The sequence below is a fragment of the Hyla sarda genome, assembly GCF_029499605.1.
Source record: "Hyla sarda isolate aHylSar1 chromosome 1 unlocalized genomic scaffold, aHylSar1.hap1 SUPER_1_unloc_4, whole genome shotgun sequence".
In the NCBI taxonomy this organism is placed as follows: Eukaryota; Metazoa; Chordata; class Amphibia; order Anura; family Hylidae; genus Hyla; species Hyla sarda.
This window is the reverse complement of record NW_026607590.1, coordinates 742,086-766,820: the sequence shown is the minus strand read 5'-3', so window position 1 is coordinate 766,820 and position 24,735 is coordinate 742,086. Positions and strand designations below refer to the sequence as shown.

At 47.8% G+C, this 24,735-nt stretch overlaps 1 protein-coding gene across 1 annotated transcript in view; it reads left to right on the top strand.

The window, feature by feature from the left end:
* Positions 1–24,735, top strand: part of LOC130298197 (oocyte zinc finger protein XlCOF7.1-like) — a 286,423-nt gene that overhangs the window by 217,050 nt on the left and 44,638 nt on the right. The window contains exon 8 of the mRNA XM_056551114.1: positions 3,889–4,402. Coding sequence (XP_056407089.1) covers positions 3,889–4,402 — 514 coding nt within the window. The remainder of the gene's footprint in view (positions 1–3,888; positions 4,403–24,735) is intronic.

Genomic DNA, 24,735 nt, shown 5'->3' with positions numbered 1-24,735 from the left:
TCTAAAGTGTTAATAGCGCGCAGCACCGCGTTCAAGGCCGCGCACTATTAGCCACGGGTCCCAGCCGTTGTTAGAGGCTATAGACTGGGAGAGGGAGGAAACCCAGACTGGAGGGGCGGCCGAACCCACCGGGTCTGAAAGAGCACCTGGGTTAGAAATAGCAGGGGGGTCTGGGTCTGGGGGAGCAGTGGAGCAGGCAGAACAAGTGGGTTCAGCAGAACCTGGCATTTTTGCAGAGCAGTTTTTACAAGCATAATGAGTAACTAATATTCCAGATATCTGTTTAGAGGGAGGGACAGTTCTGGGCACGGACATAGCAAAAAATGAACAGTCTGACCCAAGTCTGTGTCCCTAGGCAGCTGCTGTGAGGACTCTGTACCGTGGCTGTGAGGAGAGAGAAAGACGCCGGCCCATAGTAGGAAGAGGCCGGGTCAGATGCAAGGGCGCTGTGATTGGCCCCAGCATGGCCCCAAACGCGCGCACAGCGCTGATTGGTGGCTCAGTTCGCGCTGCTGAAGAGCTTATGCGACCTGGTGGGCGGAGCTAACGACCGCCAGGCCGCCGAAGAAATACAGAGAGACTTAGTAATGGCACCCGCTCTGAACCCCGAGCGCACACCCCGCCTGTAGTGAGCTCCTATGCGCCCGGGGGACGGAGCGGGCGAAGTGCCATCGGCAGCTGCGACTGACGAAAATGAATGTAAAATGGCGCACACGCCCGCAGAGAAGAGCTATGGTTTCACTTTCATTTTAGTCTAAAGGGTTAATAGCGCGCGGCACCGCGATCAATGCCGCGCGCTGTAAGCCACGGGTCCCGGCCGTTGTTAGAGCCCGGGCCCGACCCGCTGTGGCCCCCCGTTATAGAACGGGAGCAGACTCAGGACGTACAGGTACGCCATGGGTCCTTAACAGGTTAAAAGTCTTTCACCTTCCAGTACTAATCAGCTGCTGTATGCTGCAGAGAAAGTTGTGTAGTTCTTTTCAGTATTACCACACTGGACAGAGGTGTCAGCAGAGAGCACTGTGGTCAGACAGAAAAGAACTACACAACTTCCTCTGGAGCATACAGTAGCTGATAAGTACTGGAAGGATTAAAGGGGTACTCCTGTGAAAAACATTTTTTTTTTTTTTTAAATCAACTGGTGCCAGAAAGTTAAACAGATTTGTAAATTACTTCTATTTAAAAATCTTAATCCTTCCAGTACTTATCAGCTGCTGTATACTACAGAGGAAGTTCTTTTCTTTTTGAATTTATTTTCTGTCTGTCCACAGTGCTCTCTGCTGACACCTCTGTCCATGTCAGGAACTGTCCAGAGTACAAACAAATCCCCATAGCAAAATGTATACCTGTTTACAAAATTGCATTTTTTTTTTGTTTTTGTTTTTTCAATTTTGTTGCACAATGATTTTTTTTGTTTCTCCGTAGATTTTTGGGTAAAATGACTGATGTAATTACAAAGTAGAATTGGTGGCGCAAAAAAAGCCATAATATGGGTCTGTAGGTGCAAAATTGATAGGGTTATGATTTTTAAGAGGTGAGGAGGAAAAAACAAAAAGTGCAAAAATGGAAAACCTGAGTCCCCAAGGGGTTAAAATTGTTATCTTCTGACCCCTATAACATTTTTATTTTTCCGCATTTAGTTTTTATTGGTACCATTTTTGTTTTGATAGGACTTTTTGATCACTTTTTATTAGTTTTTTATGGTATACGAAGTGACCAAAAATGCTAAATTTTTGGTATTTTTGTACATGTACGCCATCCACCGTGCGGTTTAGATAACCTTATATTTTAATAGATCTGACATTTAGGCACGCAGTGGTACCACATATGATTATTGTTATTTTTTATTACATTATTTTATTAAAAAAATGGGAAAAGGTGGGTATTTGAAACTTTTAATAGAGAAGGGGTTAATTCACTTTTATTAACTTTTTTTTTTTACACTTTGCTTGGTATAGTCCCCTATGGGGGCTAAAAAAAAAATCTTCTGATTGCTTATACTGATCAATGTTATGCCATAGCATTGATCAGTGTTCTTTGTGCTCTGCTTGGAGCAGCAGATCGCCAAAAGGACGACGAGGTGGCAGGTGAGGACCCTCCCGTTGTCCAGTCAGCTGATCGAGACCTGCGATTTCACCACGGATGTCCCAATCAGGTCCACTGAGCAAACCGGCACTGTTAAGCCCGCACTTTATACGCTGTAATCAACTTTTATCATGGCGTCTAAAGGGTTAATGGTCGGTATTGGCGGTGCCCGGCATTAGCCGTGGGTCCTGGCTGCCCGTAGCAACCGGGACCCACCGGGTTTAACCCGTTCTCTGCTGGTGAGTGGTTTAAACCCCATTAAAGGGTCCAGGGCGTACAGGTACACCCTTGGTCAAGTCCCAGAATGTCAGGGCATACCTGTACGCCTTGGTCCTGGTGAAGTTAAATGGGAAAAGGGGGCTGATTCAAACTTTTATTATAGAAGGGGTTAAATCACCTGTATTAACGTTCTTTTTAACTTTTTATTTTATTTTTTTTACAAATTTTTTTACGCCCCATAGGGGACTATTACATGTAATCTTCTGATTGCAGACACTGTATAATGTTATGCCATAGCATAGCGGTGATCCCGATCAGCACCGCTAAGCTGCTGGGAAGCTTTTTCTTTAATTTCAGACACGGCGATCAACTTTGATCGATGCATCTAAGGGGTTAATACCGGACATCACCGCAATCGGTGATGTCCGGTATTAGCCACGGGTCCCGGCCGTTGATAGCCATCGGGGACTGACCTGCTATGACGCGGGGTCAGCCCGTGACTCCGCGTCATAGCAGGGGAGCAGGTGCAGGGTTACAGGTACAGGTACGCCCTGCATTTTTAAGAGGTTAATTACCCATGATGTTTATTTACCTTATGAGGCCATTTAGGGTGTATGGGGTGGCCCCGGGACTCGAGCCCTCTCTATACCAGGTGGATCTTGGCTGCATTCAGCAACTGAGGACCGCAGCTAATAGCTGACACAGAGCAATCTCTGGTGCTGGCTATTAACCACTTAGATGCTACTGTCAAAGCTGACATCAGCATTTATACAGCCTTAGTGAGAATCATTGGTGGTGCAGTGGTAAGGATTGGCTCCCCACGAAGCGAACATGGGGGGCCCATCCATCGTCATGGCAGCCCAAGGCCTTTGCTAGGACTCTGCTATTGATACAGCCTGTCTATAGTCGGCTCTAATGGATCAATGCAGTAAATACGTACTGCACTGATCTGTATGAGCAATCCAATGACTGCTCATACAAGTCCTTTAGAGGAATCAAAAAGTGTAAAAAATGTTAAATGTAAATGAAACTCTCCAATAATATATTCACTTTTTGGTGTAAAATTGTTAAGCTATCTTTGTTGGAATTGTTTATAAAATTAGTAAATGTAACGAAAAATATGCAAATGTGATATCGTTGTGATTGTATGGACCTGACTTCTATTTTAAGGGTGTTAATACAATGTAAGATCAGTCCCACAAAAAACAAACTCTCCAGTGTAGATGGAAAAATAAAATAGTTATGGCTATGAGGAGAGGAGTAAAAAAAAGGAAAACACTAAAGCTTAAATTTCCTGGGTTGTTAAGGGGTTAATACTGATAATAAAATCTGTGTTATTCTCTGCAGATTCTTGTAGCAGGAGATCAGAGGAGAATCTTATATCTTCAGATTATAAAGCAGATGATGATATCACACAAGATACATATGAAGAACATTCCATTATCCCAGATACACCCTCAGCCCTTCACAGCCAAGATCTGTCATCTCATCCTTATATACAGGTCCTGTCTTCTCAGTCATCACAGGATGTTCACCAAAATAAAGGTCACAGAAGGGGTGTTGGACATAAACGAGCTCATACAGGAAAGAAGCCATATTCATGCTCAGATTGTGGGAAATGTTTTACTAAGAAATCACAACTTGTTCAACATCTAAGAACTCACACAGGAGAGAAGCCGTTTTCATGTTCAGAATGTGGGAAATGTTTTAATCAGAAATCAAGTCTTTTTAGACATCAAAAAAGAACTCACACAGGGGAGAAGCCATATTCATGCTCAGAATGTGGGAAATGTTTTCCGGAGAAATCACATCTTGTTCAACATCAAAGAACTCACACAGGGGAGAAGCCATTTTCATGTTCAGAATGTGGGAAATGTTTTAATCAGAAATCAAGTCTTTTTAGACATCAAAGAACTCACACAGGGGAGAAGCCATTTTCATGTGCAGAATGTGAAAAATGTTATACTGCAAAATCAAAGCTTGTTCAACATCAAAGAACTCACACAGGGGAGAAGCCATTTTCATGTTCAGAATGTGGAAAATGTTTTATTGTGAAATCAAATCTTGTTAAACATAAAAGAACTCACTCAGGAGAGAAGTCAATTCAGAGCAATAAATGATGCAGATAACATCTATATATTATCCATGTACATAGGATATCTGACATTTACACATATATCATATACTGCATCTCCAAACTTGTTACCAATTGTTAATAAAAGTTTTCTTTCTTATATGATTTATTATTCTTATATCCATCTCCGCACACTGGACTTATAATAAATGTAATATTGTCCCTGACGTTGTATATAGGGAATGTAACACGTCAGTGTTGTCCCCGCCCCCTTCTCATTATGATTATAGAGACTTTAATTCAAGGCATCAGACAGGATCCGCGCGTCTCCCTTGAAGATCGTCTCTTCTGAACATAAGACGCTGCAGATACTTTTATTTATCACAAACCCTAGACCAGCGTTTCCCGTCTTGACGTCTATTTTCGGTCTCCGATGATAAAATCCATTTTTCTATATGAGAAGTCGTCAATATCTCAGCGTCCCCCGGGTTCAGTAAACATCGGTGTAATTCTTTTCCTTTTCTTTGTCCTCCCCGGGGTATAAAATCCCTAGAGATCTGATCACATCTGGTACAAGATCTCTTTACTTCACACTTTGCGCCATTATTACACGGATTGAAGACCCAGTTACACGCTCGTAAATTTCCATATATGTCGTGGATTGGAAGGAAAAAGGTTCTTAAATCTTATATTTACCAATAATATTTTATATTTGTACAGTCCGTCCCTATCATAGTACGGAATTGTTATTTTTCTTCTATCCGATGGTTATTTAGTAATTTTGTTATGATTCAGAAGAGACCACGTGTCCCGTATAGACGCTCACCCTGAAGACATTAGACGGCGGTTTTGTGTTTCCGGATTTACACACTTATTATAAAGCTTTTCCTTCGTCTGGATTATTAGAGCTCGTTCGCTCTTCTTTTTCTCATCCTCCCCTTTATATTCCTCCTCATGTGGATATGGAATTCTCCTCAGTCACTCCTTCTATAGGGCCCATTTTGTGGCCCCCGCACTCCTCCTTGGCCTCTCTAGTTCTTTCCTCTTTTATATATAACTTTGTCGGTATTACGAGACTGCTCTACGACTGATTCTGATTTCCCTTCTCCCCTAACCCCACTTTCTTTACTCCCTATGGTTATTACTAAACACATTTTCCCTCTTCCCCTTTGTGGGAACGTTTACATTCTTTTACTTTACGAGATTTATATTCTTCTACGAATACTTTGGCCATAGAGGAATCTCAGGCTTTCTGGGGTTTTATAAGTAAATTTATCTTTACTCTCCAATGTTTTAAGCGTTTTACTAACATACGTCCCTGAAATTGGTTAGAGAGATTGTATTTATTCCCTAAATAATAATAATATCTAAGCTTTATTCTTATCTGATTTTTTCTGCTCCTAATAGTAACCAAAATGCATCTTATATGAGAAGAGGAGCTGAATATCCAACTCTCTGAAGAACAGTGCGGATTTATCTCTAGCGCTCACGTGGCTCCTCCCCCTGTATTCGTATACAGGAGAGTTCATATAAGTTATATTGTCGGGGGTATGAGACTCCTCCTCTCCTTTTGTCACATGGTATTCCAGAATCTTCTCAGTGCGATGTCACAGGGGGAGGGGGGGGGCGTGTCTGTGAAGTCATGATCACGGCCTCCAGCTCCAAGCGTTCTGGACAAAATTTACAGAACATTGGAGTACCCCTTTAATCACACACCTACTATTGGTGACTAGACGGCTTATTCCGATATACTAGAGATCTTCTATCCCCTCCAACCATTTCACAGCGGTGCAAAAAAAGTTCCCAGTTATTCAAAATTGAGGAACCTGTTTCATGGCAAAATTTCTTGAGCAATTCCCTGGAGACTTGTTCTCTTTAGATTACTTTTAGAACCTTTTAATTAACCTCTTAAGGACCAAGGGTGTATCTGTATGCTCTTTTCCCGGTCCGGTGCTATAATGCGTGGTCACGGGCTGACTCCGCGGCATAGCCGGGCGGTCCCGTGGCTAATGCCGGACATAACCAATCGCAGTTATGCCCGGCATTAACCCCTTAGACGCGGCAATGAACTAAACCGTTCCTGGCAGCTCCTGAACAGCGGAATGGACGGGAGAGGGTGCCTACCTGCCTCCATCTCCGTCCGATCGGCATAGCATTGAACAGTGTGTGCAATCAGTAGATTGCATGTACAGTAATAGTCCCCTATGGGCACTATATAATGGTGCAAAAATAGTAAAAAATATAATAAAAAAAGTTGTGATTTAACCCCTTCCCTAATTAAAGTTGTAATCACCCCCTGTTCCCATAAAAAATCAATATAAATAACCGCATGCGTAAATGCCTGAACTATAAAAAATATTATGTTAATTAAACCACGCGGTCAATGGTGTATACGCAAAAAAAATAAAAAATCCAAAGTCCAGAATTGTGTAATTTTTGGTAATTTTGTATACCCTAAAATGTATAAAAAAGCGATCAAAAAGTCCCATTAAAACAAAAATGGTGGCACAAAAAACAAGCCCTCATATAAGTCTGTAGGTGCAAAATTGAAAGCTTTATGATTTTTAGAAGGTAAGAAGTGCACAAATGAAAAAGGACCTGGTCCTTAAGGGGTTAAATAATTGATTATTATTATTATTATAAATAAGTTTTATGCTAGACGTCAGGTTTATCTATTTCTATCTTTCTTTTTTTTTCTATTTTTTGTTTGTAATTTATGTATTATTGGGGCAATATGAATATTATTGTTGTGTAACGATGATTTGTTCTTTTTTAAGTTTTTCTTTTATAACGTAGTCACTGATCCAGCGATGTCATCTCTATAATTTTACATGGGAGGTAAAGAGTCTCATATATGGCTACAAGGTAACAGGACATGAGCAGATTAGACATATAAAATCACTTCTATCTTCTGGCTTCTAGGACATTCTGATCCTGTAGGTGTTATCCGTGATTTCTGAGCAACACCTGACATTAGTTTTGAACACTGGGTGTGGGCGGCGGGGGTCGTGATGTCATGTATGGGAGGGAGGGTGTGGCGGCCGTACTCCCATAGACTTGCATTGAGGGGTCGTGAGGTGACGACACGACGCCCAACACCCGCTCCAACCGGTTGGAACAAAATCTTCTGAATGCTGGGGCAGCGGAGTACCCTTTTAAAGCTCATGGCACCTGAACAACATGGCTGGATAAGACATATTCTCTCACATTTCCATCCATAGGTCATGTTCTCGATTAAAGGGGTACTCCGGTATCACAGTTTTATGGTTATCTAGCATGCTTGTAGTGAGTTTAGCACTTTTGTAAATCACATGTTATACATCTGTCCACAGCACGTATGTTTTTTACTGACCTCTTTTCTATGACGGAAGTTAAGTAGTTTTTCTGGTCGTCCACACCTGCGGCCATGTTTGTTCACTGTTGTGGACAAGACGTCAGCGCTGCAGGCGTTGCTGTTTTTTTTTCTCCTGCAATGGTTTTGCCCCTTTTCCACACCCCTGTAATGAATACTAATTGAATTGTTGCGGGAGGATGGATGTCTCCTCCCGCTGTCAGTCAGCCCTGCACCCGGCTCACAATGTACTGAATACCCTGTATCAGCGCTGCGGCTGACATGTTACCTCTTCCCCGCCATGAGGACCAAGCGCCCGCGGGGGAATCAGGGGAATCGCTTATCATGATGATTCCTCCCGCAGGCGCACTGTCCCCATGGCGGGGGAATTAGTAACATGTCAGCCGCAGCACTATCATGATCCCCCCTGCGGGCGCACTATTAGCTTCTCACCCTGCAGTCCCCACATCAGGGAATGAATTGTCATCCGCAGCGCGCTGTCCCCACATTAGGGAACTAATCATATGTGACGCTGCGCTGCTCTGCTTCCTGCCCCGCCTCCCCCCCCCCCCCCAAAGCGATGTCCCCGCGAGTGCTAACTGTGAGCCGCAGCAGTGCTGTACATTCTCCCCACGTCGGGAAATGAATGATTTCTGAGCGTGGGCGCAGGGCTTCTGATCGGAGAACAGAAGCTGATCAGAAGCCCTGCGCCCGCGCTCACAATTCATTCCCCGACGTGGGGAGAATGTACAGCACTGCTGCATCTCACAGTTAAAGGACATCTGTACTGATGAATTTTACATATACCTGTACCCAGGCTGCAAAAATAAACAAAATAAAGTTTGACTCGCCTTCCTACGTTCCCCCGTTGCTACAGTAACAACCTCATGGTCCTCTGCTGCGATCCTCATGCTGCTTCCTGCCAGCCGAATCCTTACATGACAGTACGCTAAGCCTATCAACGGCCGAGGCGGGACATCGCTGCGGCCGGTGATACGCTGACGGCTCTGTGACATTCCCCTCCCCAGGAAGCAGTGTGAGGATCGCAGCAGGGGACTGTGAGGCCGTTACCGTAGCAACGAGGGAACGTAGGAAGGTGATTCAAAGTTTATTTTTGCAGCCCGTGCACAGGAATATGTAAAATTCATCAGTACAGATGTCCTTTAACCCTTGCGGGGACATCACTTGGGGGAGGGGGAAGGGCAGGAAGCAGCGCCCGCGGGTCACAGATGATTAGTTCACTGATGTGGGGACAGCGCACTGCGGATGACAATTCATTCCCTAACATGGGAAGAATGTGCAGGCTGCGGCTCACAGTTAACACTTTCCCTGATGCGGTGACATTGCTTTTTTTTTTTGAGGGGGGGGGGGGGAATCAGCCCCCCCACTGACAATTCATTAATTCCCTGATGTGGGGACTGTGGGGTGAGAAGCTGACAGTGAGGGTGGGATGAGTATACTAATGAGCAGGGCAGGGAAAGGGCTAAAGGGAAAAAAAATAAAGCCGGCCACAAACAGGGCTTGGCGGCAACGCGAAACAAGTTGGGCGGGTCACTGAAAGAGGAGACTGGCTACAAGGCATGCTGGGAGCTCTAGTTTCTAAAACAAAGGCAAAACGGAAATAGATGCTACACTACATGGACACACTTGTGCAAAGAAAAGAAAGACAAACAAAGAGCGAGCACAAGACCAGAGATAAGAAGAAAACTCACCTGCAAGGGTAAGTAGAAACTGAAAAAACACATTTGCCACCGGAGTACCCCTTTAACCTCTTAAGGATGGATATATCCATGGGAATTCCAGCCCCCGCCTCTAGCCAGTCGGGGACCGGGATGCCTGCTGAAATAATTCAGCAGGTATCCCGGCACATCGCCGAGGGGGGTCCTGAGACCTCCCCATGTCGGTGATCGCAGGAAATCACATGTTAAGTCAGACATGCGATTTTCTGCTATTCCGGGCTGATCGGATCTCTGGTGACCCGATCGCCCAGAAAATAGGGATGATCGGAGCGGTCAGTGACAGCTCCGATCATCCTGAGGGATAGGAGCGAGGTTGCAGTGGTGCAACCTCCTCCTATCCCCTGCCATTAGTAGTCAGAAATGAATTCTGACCAATGACAGCGCACAACAGGGGGTTGCCAGGGAAACCCCCCACTCTGCCCACCCCTGGATGTCGGGCAGAACGGGGGGAGAAGATGGCGGCCGGTACCTGGAAAGAAGATGCCGTGGGGACCGCAGATCATCGCTGGAGACAGCGGAGATCAGCGGCGCAGGTAGGGAGGCGTTGGTGGGGGGGGGGGAGGAAGGGGTCAGTAAAGCGATCTGGGCATGCTGGGTTTTGTAGTTTTGCAACATCTGGAGGGTCACAGTTTGGAGACCACTATTACATTGGTGCCCAAATGGTAGCCCTCCAGATGTTTCCAAACTACAACTTTCAGCATGCCAAGACTACCCAGGCATGCTGGGAGTTGTAGTTCTGTAACATCTGTCACTTCAGATTTTGCAATTTTCATGAAAATTTAGAAAATTGTAGAATTTAGAATAATCGGTAAAAGCATCTTAGAGTTATTAATGCTTAAAGTGACAGTGGTCAGAATTACAAAAAAGGGCTCAGTCCTTAAGGGGTTAATGTTCTCACCTATCTAACTGGAGAAATTCAGTGTAAACGTTGTATGACTAAGGGCGGCGACGCCTGAAACGCGTCATGGTGTTCACCTTCTTGTGTCTTGTGACTTTTCTCCAATAAACAGGACTCTGGTCCACGCTGGTTATTTTTCCTTCTCATATGGACTTTGGTGCCGCCATACACCTGCCGTGCTGTGGAGGGGACTTACCTGCGGGGAGCTGCCTATACACTTTACCTCTTTATAAATATACTATTCATTTTTGTTTATACTTTTCAAATATTTTTTGTATATATTTGTAACTGTATAAACAAGGCGCTCAACATCACGTTATATTGTGAAAGCATTAATGCCTTCAATGGTATTGATCGTCCACCATGCGAGGCCATAAAACTTACCTTCTCCATTTGGATGTAAGACCGGCGTGTTCCTCCATTAGGTGTCGCACTGTGACATTTTATACACATTTATGGCTCTTAATGGGCCGTATAATATATGGATTTTATATTCTGTCACCATATTGTAAAACCCCTTATGTCCAGCTTATAGTTATAAGTCCCCATTACCCTTTGTATATGAACGTGGGGTGCCTCCAGCTGTTTCCAGAGGCATCCGTCTCCATTTTTTGGCTATTTCTCATATCTTGTAAATCCTTCTGACATAATGTAAAGGTTTTTGATATATATTGTTTATATTTGCATTTTTAGGAGGAAATCAATTCTATAGATTTTTATATATATTTCACCTGCGGTCAGGTGACTCTAGTGACCCGGTAGGGATTCGTTCACCGCTTATAATAAGGATGTAACTGTGAGTACTCCTATATCTATTTACCTGATGAAGAACCCGGTTCGGGTTAGAAACTTAAAGGGGTACTCCACCCCAAGACATCTTATCCTTTATCCAAAGAATAGGGGAATGAGATATCTGACCCCGCAGCTGGGACCCCCGTGATCTCTGTGCAGCACCTGTCATTCGTTTAGAACGCTGTTCTGAACGCTGGGGCAGTGGAGTACCCCTTTAATGTCAATTGTATGGAATAAACGACACCGTTCTGTTATTAGGATCTATGGTCAGATTCTTCTTCCATAATTAGTCTCAGTACTAGCACCAGCGGGTATCCTCCATTTTACCGCTGTGGATCGTGTGTGATCCTCTTCAAGTACATTCATCCCACCGAGGATCCTGCCAGACCTGGAGGGGATGCCGCGGCTGCTGACGGCCATCTTGGATTCCAATTAGGATTCTACGTGCCAGTGCTGGTGTTGTGTCCTCAGCACAACATCTTCCGGTATGCCTTCTACCACCTACCTGCCAGGGTTTACCGGAACGTTACTACACCAGGAGCGCACCTTTTATTCTCGTCTAAGGAGATGATGGAGGCGCCGATGCTGCCAACCGAGGTGGCAGACGCTGAGCAGCAAGAGGATAGGATCTTACTGACAAAGCCGTTTAACCCCTTGAGGACTTTTTTTTTCCATTTTTGCACTTTCGTTTTTTCCCTCACCTTCTAAAAATCATAATGTTTTCAGTTTTCCACCTACAGGCCTATATGAGGCTTGTTTTATGCGCTAAATCACATTTATTAACTTATTTTTTTCACACTTTTTTTTGTCTATTACATGCAATTATTGGATTGCATACGCTGTTCGGTGCCATAGCATAGCATTGATCAGTGTTATCGGTGCTCTGCTGCTCTAGTTTGGATCTCAGGCATGGAGCAGCAGAGTGACAATCGGATGGCGGGAAGTAAGGTAAGAAGCCTCCCGCTGTCCTCTCAGCTGTTCAGGACACCGCAATTTCACCGCGGCGGTCCCGAACAGCTGACTGAGCTAACCGGCAACTGTTTCTCCTGTTTTAGAGGCCGCGATCAACTTTGATTGCGGCGTCTAAAGGGTTAATACGGGATATCAGCCCGATCAGCAATGTCCGCGGGTCCTGGTTGTAGATAGCAACCGGGACCCACCGGGTATGAAGCACGCTCAGCCCCTGAGCACGCTTCACATAACAGGAGCCAGCACAGGACGTAAATATATGTCATGCGTCATTAAGGGGTTAAATTGGAAAAGGGGGGTGATTCAAACTTTTAGCATGGAATGGCTTAATTCACATTTATTAACTTGTTTTCTTACACCATTTTTTAGTCCCTGTCGGGGACTATAACATGCAATCCTCTGATTGTATACACTGTTCTGTGCCATAGCATAGCATTGATCAGTGTTATCTGCGCTGAGGCTGACTGGAGCATCAAGGAAGAGACTGGATGGCAAGGAGGCAGGTAAGGGCCCTCCCGCCATCCTCTCAGCTAATTGTTACACTGCGGTGGTCCGGATCAGCTCCACTGAGCTGCCAAGAAAGCTTTTCTTTTATTTTAGACGCCGCAATCGACTTTGATTGCGGCATCTAATGGGTTAATAACGGGAATCACCGCGATCGATGATGTCCGGCATTAGACAAGGTTCCCAGCCAGCTTGTGACCCCGCGTAATAGCAGGGGAGCGGGCACAAAGCATACATGTACACCCTGCGTCCTTAAGGGGTTTAGAAGCTTTTAATATGCCGAGGGCTCAGGACAAGTCTGTTTCTCTATTACAGGTAAGAAAAGCACAATGGACCTGATGTGGTTGACGCAACCATCTTAAAAAGGTCTCCAGAACCATCTTAAAAAGGTCTCCAGAGGCACCGAGGAGGGCAAGTGGATAAAGCAACGAGCTGCCCTGAATGATACCGGTCTGTATAAAAACAACAAGGATAAAATCTGTCTACCAAAGGTTCTGTGCCCAATGATGTCCCCGGAGACTCATGGAGTCACCCACAACTCGAAAATGACTATAATATCACTGATGAATGATCACTGGTTAGCCCCAGGATATACCACAGTGGTCACCAGGTAAACACCGGCCGGCATGACCTGTGCAAGACCTAATGTAGGGAAAGCAGTGCAGGTGCCTCCTAAACGTGGCGGATTTACCCGTTTTAGCAGCTGCAGATAGACTATACAGTTGCCTCAACATACAATAGTTTCATCATACAATGGTCTTTTCTGGACCATTGTAACTTGAAACCAGACACAACATACATTGTACAGACAGTCCAGATCTGTGACACGTGTCAATGGCTGCAAGAACCTACCAATCAGAATGGGCATTCACTGGTAAAACCCCTTTATTACTGAAGTGTATGTGTTACGCCGAGCGCTCCGGGTCCCTGCTTCTCCCCGGAGCGCTCGCGGCGTTCCTCTCTCTGCAGCGCCCCGGTCAGACCCGCTGACCGGGAGCACTGCACTGACATTGCCGGCGGGGATGCGATTCGCATAGCGGGACGCGCCCGCTCGCGAATCGCATCCCAAGTCACTCACCTGTCCCCGGCTGTCAAGTCCTGGCGCGCGCGCGGATCCGCTCCTTAGGGCGCGTGCGCGCCAGCTCTCTAAGATTTAAAGGGCCAGTGCACCAGTGATTGGTGCCTGGCCCAATCAGCCTAATTAGCTTCCACCTGATCCCTGTCCATATTACCTCACTTCCCCTGCACTTCCTTGACGGATCTTGTTGCCTTGTGCCAGTGAAAGCGTTTAGTGTTGTCCAAAGCCTGTGTTCCAGATCTCCTGCTATCCTCTTTGACTACGAACCTTGCCGCCTGCCCCGACCTTCTGCTACGTCTGACCTTGCCTCTGCCTAGTCCTTCTGTCCCACGCCTTCTCAGCAGTCAGCGAGGTTGAGCCGTTGCCGGTGGATACGACCTGGTTGCTACCGCCGCAGCAAGACCATCCCGCTTTGCGGCGGGCTCTGGTGAAAACCAGTAGCATCCCTAGAACCGGTCCACCGACACGGTCCACGCCAATCCCTCGCTGACACAGAGGATCCACATCCAGCTAGCCGAATCCTAACAGTAGATCCGGCCATGGATCCCGCTGAGGTGCCGCTGCCAAGTCTCGCTGACCTACCCACGGTGGTCGCCCAGCAATCGCAGCAAATCGCAGTTGACCGCCACGTTACAGCAACTTCTGCCACTGCTACAGCAGCAACCATCTCCTCCGCCAGCTCCTGCACCTCCTCCGCAGCGAGTGGGCGCTCCTAGCCTCCGCTTGTCCCTGCCGGACAAATTTGATGGGGACTCCCTGTCACGGTGCCGGCTGGCAGGTAGTGGATCCTCTGTGCCAGAGAGGGATTGGCGTGGACCGTGCTAGTGGACCGGTTCTAAGCCACTACTGGTTTTCACCAGAGCCCGCCGCAAAGCGGGATGGTCTTGCTGCGGCGGTAGTGACCAGGTCGTATCCACTAGCAACGGCTCACCTCTCTGGCTGCTGAAGATAGGCGCGGTACAAGGGAGTAGGCAAAAGCAAGGTCGGACGTAGCAGAAGGTCGGGGCAGGCAGCAAGGATCGTAGTCAGGGGCAACGGCAGAAGGTCTGGAAACACAGGCAAGGAACACACAAGGAACGCTTTCACTGGCACTAAGGCAACAAGATCCGGCGAGGGAGTGAAGGGGAAGTGAGGTGATATAGGGAAGTGCACAGGTGTAAACACTAATTGGAACCACTGCGCCAATCAGCGGCGCAGTGGCCCTTTAAATCGCAGAGACCCGGCGCGCGCGCGCCCTAGGGAGCGGGGCCGCGCGCGCCGGGACAGAACAGACGGAGAGCGAGCCAGGTAGGGGAGCCGGGGTGCGCATCGCGAGCGGGCGCTACCCGCATCGCGAATCGCATCCCGGCTGGCAGCGGAATCGCAGCGCCCCGGGTCAGAGGACGTGACCGGGGCGCTGCCGCGGGGAGAGTGAAGCGAGCGCTCCGGGGAGGAGCGGGGACCCGGAGCGCTCGGCGTAACAGTACCCCCCCCCTTGGGTCTCCCCCTCTTCTTAGAGCCTGAGAACCTGAGGAGCAGACTTTTGTCTAGGATGTTGTCCTCAGGTTCCCAGGATCTCTCTTCAGGACCACAACCCTCCCAGTCCACTAAAAAAAAATTTTTCCCTCTGACCTTTTTGGCAGCTAAAATTTCTTTGACCGAGAAGATGTCCGAGGAGCCGGAAACAGGAGTGGGAGGAACAGACTTGGGAGAAAAACGGTTGAGGATGAGAGGTTTGAGAAGAGAGACGTGAAAGGCATTAGGGATACGAAGAGAGGGAGGAAGAAGAAGTTTATAAGAGACAGGATTAATTTGACACAAAATTTTGAAAGGACCAAGATAGCGTGGTCCCAACTTGTAGCTAGGGACACGGAAGCGGACATATTTAGCGGAGAGCCATACCTTGTCTCCAGGGGAAAAAACGGGGGGAGCTCTTCTTTTTTTATCCGCGAACTTCTTCATGCGTGATGAAGCCTGTAAGAGAGAATTTTGGGTCTCTCTCCATATGATGGAAAGGTCACGAGAAATTTCATCCACAGCGGGCAGACCAGAGGGCAAGGGAGTAGGGAGGGGGGGAAGAGGGTGACGGCCGTACACCACGAAAAATGGGGATTTGGAGGAAGACTCAGAGACCCTGAAGTTATACGAGAATTCGGCCCATGGGAGGAGATCTGCCCAGTCATCCTGGCGGGAGGAAACAAAATGTCGCAAATAATCACCCAAGATCTGGTTAATCCTTTCTACTTGTCCATTGGACTGGGGATGATATGCAGAAGAAAAATTTAATTTAATCTTGAGTTGTTTACAGAGAGCCCTCCAGAATTTAGACACGAATTGGACGCCTCTATCCGAGACAATCTGCGTAGGCAACCCGTGAAGACGAAAAATGTGTACAAAAAATTGTTTAGCCAACTGAGGCGCAGAAGGAAGACCAGGAAGAGGGATGAAATGTGCCATTTTGGAAAATCGATCAACGACCACCCAAATAACAGTGTTGCCACGGGAAGGGGGTAAATCAGTAATAAAATCCATACCAATCAGAGACCAAGGCTGTTCGGGGACAGGCAGAGGATGAAGAAAACCAGCGGGCTTCTGGCGAGGAGTCTTATCCCGGGCACAGATAGTGCAGGCTCGCACAAAGTCCACAACATCCGTCTCCAGAGTCGGCCACCAATAGAAGCGGGAGATGAGTTGCACAGATTTCTTGATACCCGCATGACCTGCGAGATGGGAGGAGTGACCCCATTTGAGGATTCCGAGGCGTTGGCGAGGAGAAACAAAGGTCTTTCCTGGAGGAGTCTGCCTGATGGAGGCAGGAGAAGTGGAGATCAGGCAGTCAGGTGGAATGATGTGTTGCGGAGAGAGTTCAACTTCTGAGGCATCCGAGGAACGAGAGAGAGCATCGGCCCTAATGTTCTTATCGGCAGGACGAAAGTGAATCTCAAAATTAAATCGGGCAAAGAACAGAGACCACCGGGCCTGGCGAGGATTCAGCCGTTGGGCAGACTGGAGGTAGGAGAGGTTCTTGTGGTCGGTGTAGATAATAACAGGAGAACTTGATCCCTCCAGCAGATGCCTCCATTCCTCAAGTGCTAATTTAATGGCTAGAAGCTCTCGATCCCCGATGGAGTAGTTCCTCTCCGCTGGAGAGAAGGTCCTAGAGAAAAAACCACAAGTGACAGCATGCCCGGAAGAATTTTTTTGTAGAAGAACAGCTCCAGCTCCCACTGAGGAGGCATCAACCTCCAATAGGAAGGGTTTGGAAGGGTCAGGTCTGGAGAGGACGGGAGCCGAAGAAAAGGCAGACTTGAGTCGTTTAAAGGCGTCTTCTGCTTGAGGAGGCCAGGACTTGGGATCAGCATTTTTTTTGGTTAAAGCCACGATAGGAGCCACAATGGTAGAAAAATGTGGAATAAATTGCCTGTAATAATTGGCGAACCCCAAAAAGCGTTGGATAGCACGGAGTCCGGAGGGGCGTGGCCAATCTAAGACGGCAGAGAGTTTGTCTGGATCCATCTGTAGTCCCTGGCCAGAGACCAAATATCCTAGAAAAGGAAGAGATTGGCATTCAAACAGACATTTCTCAATTTTGGCATAGAGTTGGTTGTCACGAAGTCTCTGAAGAACCATACGGACATGCTGGCGGTGTTCTTCAAGATTGGCAGAAAAAATTAGGATATCGTCCAGATATACAACAACACAGGAGTATAACAGATCACGAAAAATTTCATTGACAAAGTCTTGGAAGACGGCAGGGGCGTTGCACAGTCCAAAGGGCATGACCAGATACTCAAAGTGTCCATCTCTGGTGTTAAATGCCGTTTTCCACTCGTCCCCCTCTCTGATGCGAATGAGGTTATAGGCGCCTCTTAAGTCCAATTTAGTGAAGATGTGGGCACCTTGGAGGCGATCAAAGAGTTCAGAGATGAGGGGTAAGGGGTAGCGGTTCTTAACCGTGATTTTATTAAGACCGCGGTAGTCAATGCAAGGACGTAAGGAGCCATCTTTTTTGGACACAAAGAAAAATCCGGCTCCGGCAGGAGAGGAGGATTTACGGATAAAGCCCTTTTTTAGATTCTCCTGGACGTATTCGGACATGGCAAGAGTCTCTGGGGCAGAGAGAGGATAAATTCTGCCCCGGGGTGGAGTAGTGCCCGGGAGGAGGTCGATAGGGCAATCATAAGGCCTGTGAGGAGGTAGAGTCTCAGCTTGTTTTTTGCAGAAAACATCCGCGAAGTCCATATAGGCCTTAGGGAGACCGGTTACTGGAGGAACCACAGAGTTACGGCAAGGGTTACTGGGGACCGGTTTTAGACAGTTCTTGGAACAAGAGGACCCCCAACTCTTGATCTCCCCAGTGGACCAATCCAGGGTAGGGGAATGAAGTTGAAGCCAGGGAAGTCCAAGGAGAATTTCCGAGGTGCAATTGGGGAGGACCAAAAGTTCAATCCTCTCATGATGAGATCCGATGCTCATAAGAAGGGGCTCCGTGCGGAAACGTATGGTACAGTCCAATCTTTCATTATTTACACAATTGATGTAGAGGGGTCTGGCGAGACTGGTCACCGGAATGTTGAACCTGTTGACGAGAGAGGCCAAAATAAAATTTCCTGCAGATCCAGAGTCCAAGAAGGCCACTGTAGAGAAGGAGAAGGCAGAGGCAGACATCCGCACAGGCACAGTAAGACGTGGAGAAGCAGAGTAGACATCAAGGACTGTCTCACTTTTGTGCGGAGTCAGCGTACGTCTTTCCAGGCGGGGAGGACGGATAGGACAATCTCTCAGGAAGTGTTCGGTACTAGCACAGTACAGGCAGAGGTTCTCCATACGGCGTCGTGTCCTCTCTTGAGGTGTCAGGCGAGACCGGTCGACCTGCATAGCCTCCACGGCGGGAGGCACAGGAACAGATTGCAGGGGACCAGAGGAGAGAGGAGCCGAGGAGGAGAAACGCCTCGTACGAACAGAGTCCATATCTTGGCGGAGTTCCTGACGCCTTTCGGAAAAACGCATGTCAATGCGAGTGGCTAGGTGAATAAGTTCATGTAGATTAGCAGGAATTTCTCGTGCGGCCAGAACATCTTTAATGTTGCTGGATAGGCCTTTTTTGAAGGTCGCGCAGAGGGCCTCATTATTCCAGGACAATTCTGAAGCAAGAGTACGGAATTGTACGGCATACTCGCCAACGGAAGAATTACCCTGGACCAGGTTCAACAGGGCAGTCTCAGCAGAAGAGGCTCGGGCAGGTTCCTCAAAGACACTTCGGATTTCCGAGAAGAAGGAGTGTACAGAGGCAGTGACGGGGTCATTGCGGTCCCAGAGCGGTGTGGCCCATGACAGGGCTTTTCCGGACAGAAGGCTGACTACGAAAGCCACCTTAGACCTTTCAGTGGGAAACAGGTCCGACATCATCTCCAGATGCAGGGAACATTGGGAAAGAAAGCCACGGCAAAACTTAGAGTCCCCATCAAATTTATCCGGCAAGGATAAGCGTATCCCAGGAGCGGCCACTCGCTGCGGAGGAGGTGCAGGAGCTGGCGGAGGAGATGACTGCTGAAGCTGTGGTAGTAACTGTTGTAGCATAACGGTCAGTTGAGACAGCTGTTGGCCTTGTTGCGCTATCTGTTGTGACTGCTGGGCGACCACCGTGGTGAGGTCAGCGACAACTGGCAGAGGAACTTCAGCGGGATCCATGGCCGGATCTACTGTCACGGTGCCGGCTGGCAGGTAGTGGATCCTCTGTGCCAGAGAGGGATTGGCGTGGACCGTGCTAGTGGACCGGTTCTAAGCCACTACTGGTTTTCACCAGAGCCCGCCGCAAAGCGGGATGGTCTTGCTGCGGCGGTAGTGACCAGGTCGTATCCACTAGCAACGGCTCACCTCTCTGGCTGCTGAAGATAGGCGCGGTACAAGGGAGTAGGCAAAAGCAAGGTCGGACGTAGCAGAAGGTCGGGGCAGGCAGCAAGGATCGTAGTCAGGGGCAACGGCAGAAGGTCTGGAAACACAGGCAAGGAACACACAAGGAACGCTTTCACTGGCACTAAGGCAACAAGATCCGGCGAGGGAGTGAAGGGGAAGTGAGGTGATATAGGGAAGTGCACAGGTGTAAACACTAATTGGAACCACTGCGCCAATCAGCGGCGCAGTGGCCCTTTAAATCGCAGAGACCCGGCGCGCGCGCGCCCTAGGGAGCGGGGCCGCGCGCGCCGGGACAGAACAGACGGAGAGCGAGTCAGGTAGGGGAGCCGGGGTGCGCATCGCGAGCGGGCGCTACCCGCATCGCGAATCGCATCCCGGCTGGCAGCGGAATCGCAGCGCCCCGGGTCAGAGGACGTGACCGGGGCGCTGCCGCGGGGAGAGTGAAGCGAGCGCTCCAGGGAGGAGCGGGGACCCGGAGCGCTCGGCGTAACACTCCCGACTCTGCCGTGGCTTCTTGTCTCAATGTTCCCTACATATGGAGATGTTGTCGGACCAATTTCCTACAGAACGGTCTAAGGTGGCGTTCGTAGTGAGTCTTCTGTCTGGAAAGGCTTTGTCTTGGGCCACACCGCTCTGGGACCGCAAGGATCCTGCCACAGCCACTGTCCAGTCCTTCTTCGCTGAAGTCCGTAGTGTCTTCGAGGAACCAGCCCGAGCTTCTTCTGCCGAGACTGCCCTGCTGAACCTGGTCCAGGGTAATTCTTCAGTAGGCGAGTACGCCATCCAATTTCGTACTCTCGCTTCCGAATTATCTTGGAATAACGAGGCTCTCTGCGCGACCTTTAAAAAAGGCCTATCCAGTAACATCAAGGATGTGCTGGCCGCACGAGAGATTCCTGCCAACCTGTAAGAACTTATCCATTTGGCCACCCGCATTGACATGCGTTTTTCTGAGAGACACCAGGAGCTCCGCCAGGAAAAAGACCTTGATCTCTGGGCACCTCTCTCACAGTATCCTTTGCAATCTACCCCTGTGCCTCCCGCCGAGGAGGCTATGCAAGTGGATCGGTCTCGCCTGACCCATGAAGAGAGGACTCGCCGTAGGGATTACAATTTATGTCTGTACTGCGCTAGTACCGAACACTTCTTGGTGGATTGCCCTATTCGCCCTCCACGTCTGGGAAACGCACGCACGCACCCAGCTCATGTGGGTGTGGCGTCTCTTGGTATGAAGTCTGCTTCTCCACGTCTCACTGTGCCCGTGCGGATTTCTCCTTCTGCCAACTCCTACTCAGCCGCGGCCTTCTTGGACTCTGGTTCTTCTGGAAATTTTATTCTGGCCTCTTTGGTGAATAAGTTCTGCATCCCGGTGACCCGTCTCGTCAAGCCGCTCTACATTTCCTCGGTCAACGGAGTGAAATTGGACTGCACTGTGCGTTACCGCACAGAACCCCTGCTCATGAGTATTTGACGGCATCACGAAAAAATGTAACTTTTTGTTTTGCCCAACTGCACCTCTGAAGTCCTCCTTGGTCTGCCATGGCTCCAACGCCACTCTCCTACCCTTGATTGGACCACCTGGGAGATCAAGAGCTGGGGTGCTTCTTGCCATAAAAAAAGCCTCACGTCTGCTCCCAGTCCAGTCAGTCTAACCTCAGTGTCTTCTCCTTTACCTGGTCTCCCCAAGGCCTATCAGGACTATGCTGTGTCTCCTCCTCATAGCCCCCGTCCTGGTAACACTTTACCCCGTGCCCAGCTTCACCCTCTTCCCCCCCCTCCCCACTCCCACGCCTTCTGGTTTGCCCGCTGTTGATGAGGTTTCCCGGGACTTCTCCACCATCTGGAAAGAGACTCAAAAACCCCTCATACAGGCCTCATCCCGGATGAAGAAACATCCCGACAAAAAGAGGGGGAGACCTAAGGGGGGGGGGGGGGTACTGTTACGCCGAGCGCTCCGGGTCCCTGCTCCTCCCCGGAGCGCTCGCGGCGTTCCTCTCTCTGCAGCGCCCCAGTCAGACCCGCTGACCGGGAGCGCTTCACTGACATTGCCAGCGGGGATGCGATTCGCATAGCGGGACGCGCCCGCTCGCGAATCGCATCCCAAGTCACTCACCTGTCCCGGTCCTCGGCTGTCACGTCCTAATTAGCTTCCACCTGATCCCTGTCCATATTACCTCACTTCCCCTGCACTTCCTTGACGGATCTTGTTGCCTTGTGCCAGTGAAAGCGTTTAGTGTTGTCCAAAGCCTGTGTTCCAGATCTCCTGCTATCCTCTTTGACTACGAACCTTGCCGCCTGCCCCGACCTTCTGCTACGTCTGACCTTGCCTCTGCCTAGTCCTTCTGTCCCACGCCTTCTCAGCAGTCAGCGAGGTTGAGCCGTTGCCAGTGGATACGACCTGGTTGCTACCGCCGCAGCAAGACCATCCCGCTTTGCGGCGGGCTCTGGTGAAAACCAGTAGCATCCCTAGAAACGGTCCACTGACACGGTCCACGCCAATCCCTCGCTGACACAGAGGATCCACATCCAGCTAGCCGAATCCTAACAGTATGCACTGAATTCCTGTCTGGTAGCGCCCCCTACAGTACAGGGAGGTATTACATGTTCTGTACTTCTCTTTACCTGTGCCAGGGTTAGCTGCTCCAAGTGGGGGCAGCTATATGTGAAATTTTTTGGGGATACTGTGTGTACTGTACAGGACCCTGAAGAAGCTCCTGTCCTCTACATAGACAGAGATTACAGCTCCAGCAGATCTCTATTACTTTTATATGGAAGGATTTGCTTTATCCATATTAGTATCTACTTATCTTTCTTTAATCCTCACTTTTTCCTATTTTTGGATGACATTTTTGGTGGCTTCAGAACCAATTACCAGGTTTCCATAGAGTTATGGTCCCAACATACAATGGTCATCCTGGAACCAATTAATATTGTAACTTGAGGGACCACTGTATTCAGCTCCCCTTGTGAGGAGGGTATGAATATATTTTGGTGTGTGTGGATCTCTTTTCAGGTTGGCTTAAGGCCCATCGGGGTCAAAATTCTAATGCAAAGATGACAGCAGGGAAAATTTTGGTAATTAGGGTAAATTGGTTTTATTGAAAGATAAAAGACCATCGGCATTACAAGCTAGTAAGACCGGCAAAAATACAGGAACATACAAGGGCAGCAGTCAGGGTGAGGGAGACATCACATACAGTCAGGATCACAGGATCAATAACAGAGAACACGCACCCTGAGGTGCCAGAAAACAGAAAAGTAGTCCCACCCCCACCCCCCTCTTACGCCTGCACTGATTAAGCACTATTTAGAAATGAATTTAAAAGAAAAAGCAAGTAATAAAAAGGGAATGGGAATGCTGCTGCCGAACGAACCGCCTCATTTCAGCACAATCACATAAGACAGGAACATATCTAGGAACATTCACCATATGTGGATCAGATAAACCATGCACTGACTCTGGGGAGTCAGGGGGGAGGAACACCAGGCGCCCCACACTCCCTCAAATTTAGCATTTCCTGTTTTATACACCATCTTAGAGAATGGGATAATAGAATTTACCAGCTTCTTCCATTTGCCGAGCTTCCACATGTGATGCAAGTGTCCTATCCCTCCATATACTGAAGACATCGTCAGGCGGTGAGCTGACCCCAGATTTTTTCATAGATTTTCTATGCCTTTCTTTTGCAATATGTAAAAGAGTGCCCGACTCAATCCACATACCCAGAAGGTGCCCGGATAACTTGGAATATATCAACAACTTTAGGGGAAAACCACTAAAGGGGTGCCCTAAACTAAGAACCCTCCCTATAAAATGTAACTTTTATTGGTCACTATTATAATATCAAAAGAAATCAAAAAACAAATGAAATGTTCACCACTAGGTGTCAGAACCACACCACTGTTATAATTACAGCTCCAGTTTAGCTCCGTATCAGTGTGCTGGAAATATGATAAACTCAGAAGGAATGTGCGCTTATTCTGTATGGCCGTTCAGGAGCTCTCTATATATTTAGTAATCAGAATATAAATGTAAGCGCTGCAATTAAAACTCCCATGTATCCAGTTCAATGACGTTTCGTCGGCTCCCCAGCTTTATCAAAGGACTGATGGCTAATGGCCTGACTCAATCCCACACCTTCAACATTGAGAAGATTCTCTAATACCATGTGACAAAAGGAGAGGAGGACTCCCATACCCTCGACAACATATCTTATATGAACTTTCCTGTATACGAATACAGGGGGAGAAGCCACGTGAGCGCTAGAGATAAACCCGCACGAGAGATAAACTCTTCAGAGAGTTGGATATTCAGCTCCTCTTCTCATATAAGATGCATTTTGGTTACTATTAGGAGCAGAAGAAATCAGATAAGAATAAAGCTTAGATAGTATTATTATTTAGTATATAAATACAATCTCTCTAACCAATTTCAGGGACGTATGTTAGTATAACGCTTAAAACATTGGAGAATAAAGATAAATTTACTTATAAAACCCCAGAAAGCCTGAGATTCCTCTATGGCCAAAGTCTTAGTAGGAGAATATAAATCTTGTAACGTAAAAGAATGTAAACGTTCCCACAAAGGGGAAGAGGGAAAATGTGTTTAGTAATAACCATAGGGAGTAAAGAAAGTGGGGTTAGGGGAGAAGGGAAATCAGAATCAGTCGCAGAGCAGTCTCGTAATACCGACAAAGTTATATATAAAAGAGGAAAGAACTAGAGAGGCCAAGGAGGAGTGCGGGGGCCACAAAATGGGCCCTATAGAAGGAGAGACTGAGGAGAATTCCATATCCACATGAGGAGGAATATAAAGGGGAGGATGAGAAAAAGAAGAGCGAACGAGCTCTAATAATCCAGACGAAGGAAAAGCTTTATAATAAGTGTGTAAATCCGGAAACACAAAACCGCCGTCTAATGTCTTCAGGGTGAGCGTCTATACGGGACACGTGGTCTCTTCTGAATCATAACAAAATTACTAAATAACCATCGGATAGAAGAAAAATAACAATTCCGTACTATGATAGGGACAGACTGTAAAAATATAAAATATTATTGGTAAATATAAGATTTAAGAACCTTTTTCCTTCCAATCCACGACATATATGGGAATTTACGAGCGTGTTACTGGGTCTTCAATCCGTGTAATAA